Genomic DNA, 14,825 nt, shown 5'->3' with positions numbered 1-14,825 from the left:
AACAATAATTGAAAGTCTAGGAAAGAACAGGCCAAGATGGAGAAGGACTGGATAAGTGGACATCAGAAACTAGACAAAGGAGTGGGACACAAAAGTGGGCCTTTGTGGACTGTGGCTAATGTGAATGGATGGAAAGAAGCTCTTATTTCTGGCACGTTTACTGCCTTATTCTGTTCTTTGCTTTAAAAAAAATTTAATCTTTTGGTCAACCTTTGCTGGTTTCTAAAACTTTACTCCTCAAACTTACCATTAGGATATAATTTCATTAAAAGTAAGCTTCAATAAGCATGAGTCCAAACACAACAGATAACTTAAGAACTTTAATTGTAACAACTTTGTACAGATTAATCTTTCTTTGCAGCTGCCTTTCTCATTGCTGCCAGCACATTGCTGAGTTCTTCTCTCTTCCTCTTTGCACGGATGTGAGTACCAACCTGAAAAATAAACACTCATTAGCGTTCTGTTGCCCCTAATGGTAGAAAAATTAACTGTCAGTGATTTGCAATGAAGCATGCAATTTTTAAAAATTCCTTCCACTATATTGAAGTGTATAAAACAGCTGCAGTCTGCTTGCCTTGCTAATATTTAGGTTCAGATTTAATACTGCACAAGTTGCTTTTTAAAAAAAATTCTTGGCTAATTCCTCACCTGCAAGTCAGGAGACTGACAGTTAGTCAAACAAAGTCACCCACTTGCAACTCGGATTTCCTTCATGAAATACGTCCTCACGTTTTGATTCGAATCACTTAAGTATCACAAACATACACCCAAAATATTAGGATAAGCTGTCAATCAACACTGACATACTTTTCATCTGACAAAGTCTGACACAAATTTGTCCTAAAGAGAGTACATATTGGCATTTTAGAGCTACTAACATTAGTGAAGGAAAACGAGCAACAGTAAAGACGAGCATCAAGAAGAATCTGTTAAGCTATCACTATCAACTGACAGCCTTCAAGTTTTTTTATTATGTGCTCTCAGCACAAGTTGTTACTTACTCTCTTTTTGATGAATTTGAGTGCACGCTTGTCTTTAGAGACTTTCAGCAACTCCATTGCACGCCTTTCATAGGGAGCAAAACCACAGACCTCACGGATTAGATCTCTGACAAACTTGGTGTGCTTAGTTAGGCGCTAAGGAAATAGATTAAACCAAGAGTTAAAAGAGAACTCAGGCTTTCAACAATTGGCAATAATGTTCAGGTGCAATTCTAGATGTCCACTAAAAACAGTAGTATTCTTCAGGTTATTCCTGGTTCCATGTCCAAGTAAGGACAGAAACAGGAGGATGGTGTAAGTAAGTGTGTGGCTACAGAAATAGTCCAGGAAAGGAGGGATTTAGATTCCTGAAAAGTTGACAGTTGTAGAGAGATGGGATTTCTACTAGTCAGAAGGGCTGCACCTCTGCAGGACTAGGTCAAATATATTTAAGGCAATGTTTACTAGTGTTGTGGGGTTTTAAATTAGTTTGACAGGGAGTAGAAGCTAAATTTAGATTCAGAGACATGATAAGCAAAATTGAAATAACAGCTGAAAACTATGGACAAAACTAGTTGCACAATGATTGTATTTATCTACAACATCAATCTAGTGATGAAGGCAAATGAGTAGTATAGAGATAAGCATGTAAGTAGGATTACTGAAACAGGTCTTGAAGGTGCGAAAAATGGCAACTCAATATTCCTGACATGATTTTTGAGACACGACCGAGAAAAATAAAGTGACATGGTGCAACTTCAGTTGAAGAAGCCATTGTGATGGATATGAAACAATGTGATAGGAAAAGCGCAAAACAAAAATAGACAATCATGCTGCTGGGAATGTACTGAAAGGTCCCAAGCAGTTAAGTGGAGATAGAAAAGCAAATACGTAGACAAATTGTTGAATTTATTTGCATTATAAAATACATTTAAATGAATGCTTAGCCAGGATCTAGCAAGACAAATGAAAAGTCTGGGTTTAGTTTCAGGGATTAATCTAGAAATTGGAAAAGGTATCAGTAGGAAATCATTTTCTAGATTTGCGGTGATCATAATTCAGTCTGAGTAAATACGGAAAAGGTCAGTTAAAGGAGGAAAGTTAGCTTGAGATGGAATTTACAAACAGCAGACAAAATTAATACATTCAAAAGTGGATAAATAACCAGGCTGGATGGTAAGATTACATCTTATTAATACTTGCTCTTTCCCCATGTTTATCACAGCCAGTATTTCAGCTGCATTGCCCTGTCTTTTATAAAGATGAATACAAAGGCAAATAGTGTGTCTGGGCTCACCTTTATTTTGATTGAAAATATTCATAAGTAAAATCAAAAAAAGGCCAAGAATATTTGATTAGTATGTGAAAAACAAGAAAAAATACGTCGGACCAATTAAGGGACCAAAAGGTAACAGCACAGAAACAGACCCTTCAGTCCATTTCGTCCACACCAACCAAAGTTTCCCCAAACTGAATGAGTCCCATTTTCCTGTGTTTGGCCCATACCCCCTAAACTTTTCCCATTTATGTATCTGTCCAATGTATTTTAAAAATGTTGTAACTGTACCTGCATCTATCACGTTCTCTGGCAGTTCATTCCACACATGAACCACCTAGAGAGAAAAGTTGCACCTCAAGTCTCTTAAATCTTTTTCCAGTCACCTTAAAAATGTGACCCCTAGTTTTGAACTTCCCCCATCCTGGGGAAAATCCCTTTGCTATTCACCTTATCTATGCCCTCATGATTTTATAAACCTCTATAATGTCACTCCTCAACCTCCTCTACTCTGGTGAAAAAAAAGAGGCCCAGCCTATCCTTAGAACACAAACCCTCCAGTCTGAAAACATCCTGGTAAATCTTTTCTGAACCCTCTCCAATTTAATAATATCCTTCTTATAGCAAGGTGACCAGAATTGTACTCCAAAAGAGGCCTCACCAACATCCTGTACAATCTCAACTCTTATACTCAGAATAATGAAGACAAATATGTTAAACACCTTAACCACACCATCTACGTGTAATGCAACTTTCAAAGAACTTGTACCTGAACCCCAAGGTCTCTGTTCAACCACTCACAACACTACCATCAACTGTACAAAGTCCTGCCTTGTTTGTTTTAACCAAAATGCAGTACCTCTCATTTATCTCCACCATGTATTAGATCATTGGCCAGAACTCAATGGTGCAAAGGTGATTTAGAGAGGAGGGGCTTCAGCTCCTGTGGACATCAGACAAGCTGCAATTGTTCTCCTTACAGCAGAGAAGCTCGAGGAGTCAGATAGAAATATTCAAAATTATGAGTGAATAGGAGAAAGTAGGAATGGAAATGATAACAGAAAGACAGATTCAATTTAACTGACAAAAGAACTGGTGGGAGAATTTTTTTTTATATAACGCAATGACTTATCTATTATTCACTCATGGGATGTGGGTGTTGCTGTCTCGGCCCAGCATTCATTGCCTGCCCCTAGATGCCTTTGAGGAGGTGGTGAACGCAGCAGCCCACATACTGTAGGTAGACCCACAATATTATCTGGGAGAGAATTCCAGAATTTGACCTAGCAACACTGAAGAACAGTGGTATATTTCCAAGTCAGAATGAGGAGAGGCTTGATAGGGAACTTGCAGGTTGCTAACCTTGTCATTTGCGATGCATTTAAAAGGTGCTTTGGAGAATCTCTGTAGTGCATCTTGTAGTGACTGTGGAAGATGACGGATGGGGTATGAATCAAGTCAGGTTGGAATTGTCTTGCTTAGTGTGTACAGGATGTATCTGGGTTATTTTCCACATTGTCAGGTGTTGCAGCTGTACTGAAACAACTTGGCTAGGTGAGTAGCAACTTCAGCGGCACAAGTCTTCAGGAATATTCCAGCCCATAGTCTTTCCAATATCCAGTACATCCAGCCATTCCTTGATATCACATGGAGTAAACTGAATTGGGTGGACTAGCATCTGTGATGTTGTGTATGACTGGAGGAGACCAAAATGGATCATCCACTTCGTGCTTCAACCGAAGCCTTTTCAATTGATATGCTAGGCTTATCCCCTCCCCCACAAAACCAAAATCAACATTGAGGATGGAGCCCTTTCCTTCAGTGAATTGTTTAATTGTCCACCACCATTCACAACTGGATGTGACAGGACTGCAGGCCTTAGATCTGATCCATTGATTGTGAATCATTTGGCTCTGTCTATCATTTGCTGCTTACACTTGGCATGCAAGTAGACCAGTGTTGTAATTTCAGCAAGTTGAGACCTCATCTTTGGTATGCCTGGTGCTGATCCTGGCATGCCCTTCTGCATTGTTCATGGAATCAGGGTTGATCCCTTGGCTTGATGAGTTGAGTTGGGGATACGCTGGGTCGTGAGGCTGCAGATTGTGGTGGAGTACATTTCTGCTGCTGTTGATGGCCCACAGTGCCTCACGTGTGCCTGGTGTTGAACTGCGAGATCTGTTGGAAGTCTGTCCCATTTAGCAGGGTGATGGTGCCACACACAGTAGAGATTATTCCCAAATGTGAAGGCAGGACTTCATCTCCACAAGGACTGAGGGGTTGTCACTCATCGATTCTATTATGATCAGATGCATCTGCAGCAGACAGATTGGTGAGGATAAGGTCAAGTACATTTTTGCCTCACCACCTGCCACAGATACAGTCTAGAAGCAATGTTCTTTAGGACCCGACCAGCTTGACTAGTAGTGCTGCTGCCCAAACAACTCTGTGTTCGACACTTAAACCCTCATCCAGAGTACATTCTACAGCTTACCAAGCTCAATGATTCCCAAGTATCGGCCAATGTCATTCATCAGCCAAGTGAGGATGGCAACTGGAAATCAGATTTCCTTGTCCATGTTTGACCTGATGCAGTGAGACTTCATGGGGTCAATGTTAAGAACTCCCAGGGCATCTCCCTCTCACCCGAATTAGAGAGAGAGCAAGAGAATTTGAGAGAGGGAAATGTAGAGACTTACAATGCAAGAGGATATGGCAAAATTACAGGGCAACTATTTGGATAATGATATCCAGAGTGGGACAGAAAGGGACACTACATTTAAGCATAAATAAAGCAGATAGGGTCAATGGGGAAATAACAGTAAAAAGAAAAAAAAATATTTCTTTGAATAGGAATAGTTTTCAGAACAAAATAGATAATTAACAGCACAAATACAGGTTAATGGATATGATCTTCTAGCCAATAGAGACATGATAACAAGGAGATCAAACTGGGAAATAAATATTCAGGGGTAGGAAACTTTTTGGAAAGGATAGATAGGAAGAAAAGGATGATGGGGTAGCATTTTTGATACAGGATGGAATAACAAGATCTGGTCTTGGATCAGAAGATCTTGAATCCATGAGTGGAAGTTAGAAATAAAAAAAGGGAAAGAAGACACTGGCCCCCGAGCAGTAGCTGTTCAGTAGAACAGAGAATCAATCAGGATTGAACGAGGGCTTGTCAAAAGCAGTACTTTAATCTTGGGTGACTTTAATCTTCATATAGATTGGGATGGTCAGATTGGCAGAGATGGCAATGAGGAAAAATTCACAGTGGATTTAAAACAGTTTCCTGGATGAACCAAAGGGCCCCTTTGGTCATTGATACAGAGTATCAATGACTTTATAACAATATGCTGTGGATTCAAATAGGGAATCAAACTATTTTAGATCTAGTAATCTGGCATGAGGAAGGTTTAATAATTAATGGCAGGATAAAACGTCATCTCAGAAACTGCAACCATAATTTAGCAATTAATTTAACAGGGGAGAAACTTGACTCAGAAACAACTGTGTTGAGCTTAAATAAGACTAATTGCAAAGAAATGAGGGCACACCTGACCGGAGTAGATTGAGAAAAGACTTCAAAGACAATGGAGGATCAATGGCAGACATTTAATAAAATAGTTTGTGACTCACAAAGATAGGAAGGACTCGTGGAAGCCGATCATCAACCAGGAAGTTAAGGACAGCATCAGATTGAAAGAAAACACACATAATGTGGCCAATATTATTGGTAAGCCAGAGGTTTAAGAGTTTTAAATACCAATAAAAAACACCCCCAAAACAAAATTGAGGGTAAACTTGAAAGTAATATCAAGATGGACAGCAAGTAATTCTTTAAATATATGAAAAGGAAGAGAGAACCCAAAGTGAAGATAAGCCCCTTAGAGAATGAGGCTGGGGTAAAAGTAATAGAGAATCAGGCAATGGCAGAGTTAAGTAAGTGCTTTGCATCAGTCTTTAATGGAAGACACTAATAATATCCCAAAATTACAAAGTATTCAAACAGCAAAAGGACAAGAAACAGTACAACAACTATCACCAGAGAATAAGTGCTAGGGAAGCTCATGAAGCTAAAGCCAGTAAGTCCACTGAGATGGGATGCAAAATAGGATATTAAAGGAAGTGTCTCAAGAGATTGTGGATGTACTGTACTAATTTTCCAGGAATATCTAGGTTCTAGAAATGCCCCAGAGGATTGGAAAATTGCCAATCTACCTTCATTTAACAAGGGAAAGAGTCAAGGAAAGCCAGCATCCAAGATAATCAAGTAACAGGGAAGGCAAAATATTGGCCTTTATTTCAAAGAAAATAAAAAGTAGAGAGGTTTTGCTAAAAATATCCAAAGCACTAGTCAGTCAACAGCCGGACAACTGAACAGTTGTGGGCTCCTTATCAAGGCAAAAATATACAGGCTGTCCAGAGACGATTCACTACGCTGGTATCAGATCTGTCGGGACTGCTTTACGGAGGCAGGTGAGTTGTTTGAGCCTGTACTCATGGAATATAGAGGAAGGAGATAACATTACTGAAACATACACAATTATTAGAGGATTTGACAGGGTAGATAGGAAAAAGTTGTGTTTTCCCTTGCGTCTGGCACCAAAGGTCACATCACAGAATCAGAAGTCACAAACAGATATGAGAAGGAACTTCTCTCAGAGGGAGCACAGTCAATCTGTGAAAGTCATGACCACACAGAACAGCTGAGGCAGGGTTAAGTATATTAAAGGCTGAGGTAGACATTTTTAATGCAAGGAAATCAAGGATTATGGGGAAAAGGTAGGAAAGTGGAGTGAGGATTATCAGATCTGTCATAATCTCACTGAGTGAAGGATCAGACTTGATGGAACGAATGGCCTACTTCTGTTCAACTTGTGAGCCAAGATACAAGATGTGATCATCGTTATTAATGGATATTATGGTCTATAAAAAAAAAGTATCCTTTGGTAAAAGGAGATTATGAAATATTGACAGGATAAGTACACTAGTAGAGGCATAATATTTAGCATTCTTGAAAGACGATATTGTCTCAAAGTGCAACAGAACCTTGATCAGTTGAGCCAATGGGCTGGAGTGGAAGATGGAGTTTAATTTACATAAGGTGTCGCATTTTGATAAGGCAAACTAGAGCAGGACCTTTACACTTAATGATAGGGCCCTGGAGCTTGTTGCCAAACAAAGAGACATAGGGGTGCAGGTGCGTAGCTCCTTGAAAGCAGAGTCACAGGTAGATAGGGTGGTGAAGGTAGTGTTTGATATGCTTGGGTTCAATGTCAGTGCACTGAGTATAAGTTAGGATGTCATGTGTGGCTGCATAGGATATCAGTGTAGGCACGTTTAGAAAACAGTGTAGAATTCTGGTCATTCTTCTATCGGCAAGTAACACAGGCCAAATAATGACAGGCTAGTCAGCCCAGGCTTGGTTATGGGCAAGTTACTGGAAAACAAATTCTAAGACCACATAAACCTGTTAGAAGCAGAAATTAAGGACAGTTGGCATGGATCTTAAAGGATGGCAATGCTGGACTAATTTGTCTGATCTTTGTTTAAAAAAGAGTCACAAATGAGGGTCAGCGAAGGTGCTCAATATAGTCCACATGGAATTCAGCAAACATTTTGTTAAGATTCCACAGAGAATACTAGCCATAAAATTAAAAACATATGGGATCCAAGCAAGAGTTAAAATGTTTTATTTTTCTTGGTTTGGTTTTCAGGGGCTCCTTCATTATCAGATATCATCAGAGTAACATTACCATCTGCATTTATAATGATATATTCTCAAAAGCAAAATTAAAATTCAACAACACTCTCCATCATCATCTCCACTAAAAAGTTAGAAGCCACATTACAACAGGTGAACATTAATTTTGAAACATCACATGATTAAACAGGCACAAGATAACCAAGCATGACTTCAACCTGTGGCATTCTCACTTCATCTGGTCACTTTCTCCAGTCCTGCTGCTCTTGGCAGACTTGCCCACTGCCAGCATTCAACTTTCATGCTTCCCTAATCCTAGTCTGCTTCCCACTTGTGTTTGTTGCTTATAGTTCAGAGTGAACTCCTCAAATTTCAACTGCTCCAACTACGGGTGCAAGTTTTCTCTGATTAATCTCACCCATGATTGAGTTTTCCAAGGCGATTTTGCCACAATTAGGGCAAATTAAGCTTACGCCCATTTGGATTCTGAGCATGGTTCGCTTTTGTTCAGGGTTCACAAGTTCCCCAAGTCCTTTTAGTTTGCACCAAGCCAATAACAGGAACAATCTTTCGGACTATTGCTATTATAAAAACATTACCATCTAATTTCAAAGGACCATCTTAAGCATTTTTTTAAACTCTTCAGAAAATTCATGTGGTTGGAGAGATGGTTGCCAATCCTGAAAAAATAACATCCATGCATTTGAAAATCTCATAGGTCATTTATCTAGATGTGTTTTACTTACCCCTCTTCGTCGGCACTGTCTTGGCCCAGTCTCATTCTTGGTAACAGGGTGACCTTTGCGCAGGCCAACTGCCATAGGATAGCGGATTGCCATTTCTATACAGAAAAATTAGAGCAGGGACATTTTGCAGTTAACACATTGGAATAAGTATAAAGTGAAGATTTAATCTGAAACTACAGCACGTGTGCAAACTCTATTACTGGTCTGCACCATTTAGATGGATACCTCATGTGGTACTGAGGGCTTGCTGCAGTCTACTGTATGTTATATTTGATGTGTAGGTGAACATGAAAACTTTGACATCAGAGCAGGGAGCTCTCCCATGTACTAACAAACAATCATCCCTCAACCCAAAATTTTTTGAGAGATCAAATGCACAAACTGGCATCTCTCAAAGACAGTGGCTTCCACTTCAAACACATCCTTGGTCTCTCTATTCCTACATACACACACACACACACACAAGGTGGAACACTTGGATCAACTCCATAATAAATCAGAATCCCTACTCTTCAGATAGAGGCCACTTGGCCCAAGTCTGCACTAACCCTCTGAAGAGCATCCCACCCACACTTACCATAAGTCCATCTATCTACACAACCTAAGCACTATGAGACAATTTAGCATGGCCAATCCACCTATCCTGCACATGTTTGTACTGTAGGAGGAAACCAGAATGCCCAGCAGAAATCCACGTAGTCATGGGGAGAACGTGAAAACTCCACATAGACAATCACATAAGATTGGAATCGAATCTACATCTCAAGCACTGGAAAACAGCAGTACTAACCATTGTACCATGCTGAATTGCAGACCAGATCAGTTCAATAGGATCTCTGCTGAGTGCACAACACTCCTAAAGCACTGCACTAAGGACTAGCTTAGATTATCTACCAAGTCTTCAAAATGAGGCTTCAATCCATAATAGTCAACTCAGTGATGACTGAAATACTTTTCCTTCGCTCATAGTTGGAACTGAGCAGAATGTGCCCGAGATGATCTTCTAACTTTTATACTTGCCATTTCTATACAGAAAAATCAGAGCAGGGACATGTAGTAGTTAACACATTTGAATAAGTATAAAGTGAAGATTTAATCTGATCACGAAGGACATATATTTCTACTTACAGTCTTTACTTTAACCCCCACCCATGCCTTCATTATTCCTGTCATATTCGATCTATAAAGTGGAGATTATTCAAAACTCTGCTGCCTGCTCCTATCATCAAGTCTATCACTTGTCATCCTTATAGTGGCTATTATTTTGCAACGCTTCGTCACGATTTGCAAACCCTTTCACACACTTGCTTGTCCGCAACTCTGTAAACTCAAGCCCCTCAATCCTACAAGATTCCATCCTTACTTGTAACGATTTCAGCTCTATCTTGAGCCGTCCACATTCCAAACTCTGCAAATGTCGCCACAAACCTCGTTCCTCCTTTCAGACACCCCCTCACCCTTTGATCAATCAATTTATCATCATCTCCCAACGTATTTCATTGATTTACGGCTGGTAAGCGCGCGGCACACAGTTGGACCAGAATTCAGCAGCAGTGGTCATTGCCCTGGTTTGCAAACGCAGAACGGGGTCTCTGCGGAAATTTCCGGAGCCGTTAGTAACAGCACTCACGCCAAGTGAAATGAGGGTCTTTAATAAATAACTGGGTTATTCAGAAATATCACATAGATCAGCAGAGAGCCCAAAGTTCTCATGACGCTGCGTAAAGATCTCCTCCAAATATCCGTAAATGAAGATTTAAATATGACAATTCGGCATAAAATATTAAGTCCAACTACCACAAAAGATGCAATTCTGTCCATTCCTACATAAAAGGAGTCATCCAACCCCAAGATGGTTGAGATAACAACTAGATTGAATTTGATCTAACCAGCATTTATCTCCGTACCTAGCTCAGTTATGGCGTCGGTCAGGAAAGACCGGAACAGAAAGAATGCTGGGATACCAGGCCTTCCTCCCAGTGCCGCCTTGAATCACGTGACTCGGCTAAGGCTGTGACGAAAGTCATGACGCCATGTTGGGATTTTGATATTTGTGTTTTGTTAAGTCTATCTCACTTAATTTACATAGACTGTTTATTTGAGAAATGAGTTTTGATTGCAATAGGTTAAAAATCAAATTGTTGTTGCTGACAGTTGACATGAGCAAAAATCTGTTGGTTTTTCAATTAATTATATAACAGTTTAATCATATCATTTTACATTTTCACAGAGCTGTAAATGAGAGAATTCCTGATTAACATTACACAATTGGAAATTTTTTTAAAATAATTAGGTTGGAGAACTTCTATTTGTCTACGTCTGCTTGAGTGAGATCCATTGTATTGTTTTGATGTTTTCAAGTTCCCTTTGTAAGCAGGGTTTGCATCCAAAAATGTAAAAGGCTTATTTCTCACTGGCACGCTCCTTGATTTTGGAGGCTTCAACTGTGTGGGCAGGCCAAAATATGATTATTTTGCTATTCTAATTTAGTGTGAGACTGTATGGCTTAAACTGTGTAACCTAAACCAAGACATTGTTTGCTTCAGGCTTTTCTATTTTTTCTGTACTTGTATTTTTTTTCTGTTAAAGGATATCTTTGCAAATTAGTTTAAATTGTTTGCTTCAGACTTTTCTGTTTCTGTATTGGTTTCCTTCTGTTAGAGGATATCTTTGCAAATTAGTTTATATTAATATCTGTATGCAGAACTGAATAAAATTTAAAGCAAATTAATGCATTCCAGAATGAAGGAATTGGTAAGAAAGTACCTGGAGTATTGGCACTGATTACATGTTTTCTAATCATTCTGAACAGAAATGTTATTCCCACCTCAGCAGCAGGTGGGACATGAACTAGACCCTTCTGGCTCAGAGGTAGGGATACTACCAGACTGCCACAAGAGCCCCACTGTGGACAATTTAAGTCTCTTTTGTTTAGAAAGGACATACTGTAATTGAATTAGTAGCAGTGTAGAGAATGTTCGCTCACAAGATGCTTGGGTAGAACGTTGTCTCATGAGGAAAGGTTGGACTTGTATCCACTGGAATGTAGAAGAATGAGATGGTTTTAAAGAAACATCCAAGAAGACTTGACCGGTGATGGTGAAAATTTGTTTTGCTTTCTGGAAATTGTTACAGCGAGGTGTTTTTAGAAATGTGATCCTTGACTTTATAAGTAGAATATTTCAAAAAGCAATCATGTTATGCTGAAATTTTATAAAGAGTTCTCCATTTTAGTGAGTTGAGGTTTTTTTCCAAGGGGTTTTAAATCTGTGGAAATCTCTTCCAGAGAGAGCAATTGAGGAAGCTTAATTGAATATTTTTAATGCCAACTGTGACAAATTCTTGATTGATGATGGAGTTAGAGGGTGTGTCTGCATGGGTTACAGACAGGTGCTCCAGTTTCCTCCCAGAGTCCAAAGATAGTATGCTTTCCTTTATTGGTCAGAGCATTGAGTACAGAAGCTGGGAGGTCATCTTGTGTCTGTATAGGACATTGGTTTGGCCACTTTTGGAATATTGCGTGCAATTCTGGTCTCCCTGCTGAACGAAGGATGTTGTGAAACTTGAAAGAGTTCAGAAAAATTTAAAAGGATGTTGCCAAAGTTGGAGGGTTTGAGCTACACAGAGAGGCTGAATCTGTTGGGGCTGTTTTCTCTGGAGTGTCGGAGGCTGAGGAGTGACCTTATAGATGTGTGTAAAATCATGAGGGGCACAAATAGTGTAAATAGACATGGTCTTTTCCCTGGATTGGGGGAATCCAGAACTAGAGGGCATAGTTTTAGGCTGAGAGGGGAAAGATTTAAAAGGAACGTAAGCGGCAACTTTTTCACGCAGAGGGTGGTGCGTGTATGGAATGAGCTGCCAGTGAAGTGGTGGAGGCTGGTACAATTACAACATTTAAAGGACATCTGGATGGGTACATGAATAGGAAGGGTTTAGAGGGAAATGGGTCAAGTGCTGGCAAATGGGACTAGATTAATTTAAGATATCTGGTCAGCATGGATGAGTTGGACCAAAGGATCCGTTTCTGTTCTTGTACATCTCTATGATGGTATGTTTTTTGCGCACATTAAATGGATTGTCCTTACTAAATTGCCCTGTAGTGTCCAAGGATGTGCAGACTAGATGGGTTAGTCTTGGTAAACGCAGAGTTATGGGGATACGGTTTGAGGCAGGGTCTGAGTGGGATGCTGTTCAGAGGGTCGTGCAGACTTGATGGGCTGAATGGCTTCTTTTCTCACTGTAAGGATTCTATAACGTAGACAATAGATAGGAAAGTAGAGATGAGGCCAAAATCAGATTACTTGTGATCTTATTGAATGGAGAAGCAGCTCTAGAGACCAAATGGCCTACTCATGCTCCTAATGCCTATGTTTGTATGAACATCAATGTGGTAACTGGAATTGAGTCTAATATTGCAGCTAAGTTGGACTAACCAGTGTTTTATAAAATTTCAGCATAACATGATTGCTTTTTGAAACATTCTACTTATAAAGTCAAGGATCACATTTCTAAAACACCTTTGGGCAACACAGTGCCTCACCGCATCAGGGACCAGGATTCGATTCCACCCTCGGGCAACTATTTGTGTGGACTTTGCACATCCTACCCGTGTCTGTGCAGATTTCCTCTGGATGCTCTGGTGTCCTCCCACAGCACAGAGATGTGCAGGTTAGGCCATGCTAAATTGCCCATAGTATCCAGAATGTGCAGGTTGGGTGGGTTAGCCAGGGAAAACGCAGGGTTACAGGATAGGTCTGGCTGGGATGCTCTTCAGAGGTTCAGTGTGGACTCGATGGGTTGAATGGCCTGCTTCCACACTGTAAGGGATTCTATGATTCTCAGTGCTCAGCCAACTTCAAATAAATATGTCCATAGAATCTTGGGTCTTTTTTTCATCCCAATTTCTGTGAGATTTTGGGTTCAGAAGTCAAAGATGGATAATAATGAACCTAAATCAATGATTTTAAAACTGACAGATTAGCCAAGTAGAAAGGAAAAATATACAACCCATGACACCTTGACAGTGATTCACTGATACCAAAGGACAAAAGGCTGGTTGGCACAAAGTGTGTTGATCTCTCTGCCTGAGGAAGGAGCGGGGTTGTGGTTGCAAATAAACCTGTTGGACTACAACTCAGGATGAAGGGCTTTTGCCCAAAATGTCGCTTTTCTTGCTCCTCGGATGCAGCTTGACCTGCTGTGCTTTTCCAGCACCACTCTAATTTTGACTACAACCAAGTGTCGTGTGATTTTTGACGATCTCAGTATTGTAATGGCATTGTAATTGTAAACATAAAGGGGCATGTAAGTGCAAGAAGACTCCTGACAACTATTCCAAAATGTAGTGACATCAATACCAGGTGCAGAGTTTTTGTGACCTTTTCTCTATTTTAAGAGTTGTTTGTGCATTTCTAGAAAGAGAAAAAATTATGCTGTACCAGTTTTTTCTGAACAGTTCTGTTTTTCAAAGTTTGTGAGAAGATTTGTAGCTCGGGTGCTCGTTGTTGTGGTTCTGTTCGCCGAGCTGGGAATTTGTGTTGCAGACGTTTCGTCCCCTGTCTAGGTGACATCCTCAGTGCTTGGGAGCCTCCTGTGAAGCGCTTCTGTGATCTTTCCTCTGGCATTTGTAGTGGTTTGAATCTGCCGCTTCCGGTTGTCAGTTCCAGCTGTCCGTTGCAGTGGTCGGTATATTGGGTCCAGGTCGATGTGCTTATTGATTGAATGTGTGGATGAGTGCCATGCCTCTAGGAATTCCCTGGCTGTTCTCTGTTTGGCTTGTCCTATAATAGTAGTGTTGTCCCAGTCGAATTCATGTTGCTTGTCATCTGCGTGCGTGGCTACTAAGGATAGCTGGTCGTGTCATTTTGTGGCTAGTTGCTGTTCATGGTTGCGGATCGTTAGCTGTCTTCCTGTTTGTCCCATGTAGTGTTTTATGCAGTCCTTGCATGGGATTTTGTACACTACATTGGTTTTGCTCATGAGAGCTCGGCGAACAGAACCACAACAGTTCTGTTTTTAATCGCTGAAAAAATTATTGAGTCTGTATATCTTACATCTCACCTTTAAACTTCTACTGTTTCATTTGTGTTGCCTTATCTGCCAAATGTCAT

The 14,825-nt window shown here is 40.2% G+C and overlaps 1 protein-coding gene across 1 annotated transcript; it reads right to left on the bottom strand.

Annotated features, from left to right (window-relative positions):
* Nucleotides 1-307: 307 nt before the first annotated feature.
* Nucleotides 308-10,666, bottom strand: rpl36 (ribosomal protein L36). The gene is made up of 4 exons (XM_043721033.2): nt 10,620-10,666; nt 8,713-8,807; nt 1,002-1,136; nt 308-434 (listed from the first exon to the last, which is right to left on the bottom strand). Exons 2-4 carry the CDS (start codon nt 8,803-8,805, stop codon nt 345-347), a joined length of 318 nt encoding a protein of 105 aa, XP_043576968.1. The 5' UTR covers nt 8,806-8,807; nt 10,620-10,666; the 3' UTR covers nt 308-344.
* Nucleotides 10,667-14,825: the final 4,159 nt, after the last annotated feature.

The sequence above is a fragment of the Chiloscyllium plagiosum genome, unplaced genomic scaffold (genome assembly GCF_037043375.1).
Source record: "Chiloscyllium plagiosum isolate Xiang-an unplaced genomic scaffold, Cpla_swu_hap1 HiC_scaffold_28, whole genome shotgun sequence".
NCBI lineage: Eukaryota > Metazoa > Chordata > Chondrichthyes > Orectolobiformes > Hemiscylliidae > Chiloscyllium > Chiloscyllium plagiosum.
The sequence above is the reverse complement of the archived record's forward strand: the minus strand, read 5'-3'. Positions and strand labels throughout refer to the sequence as shown.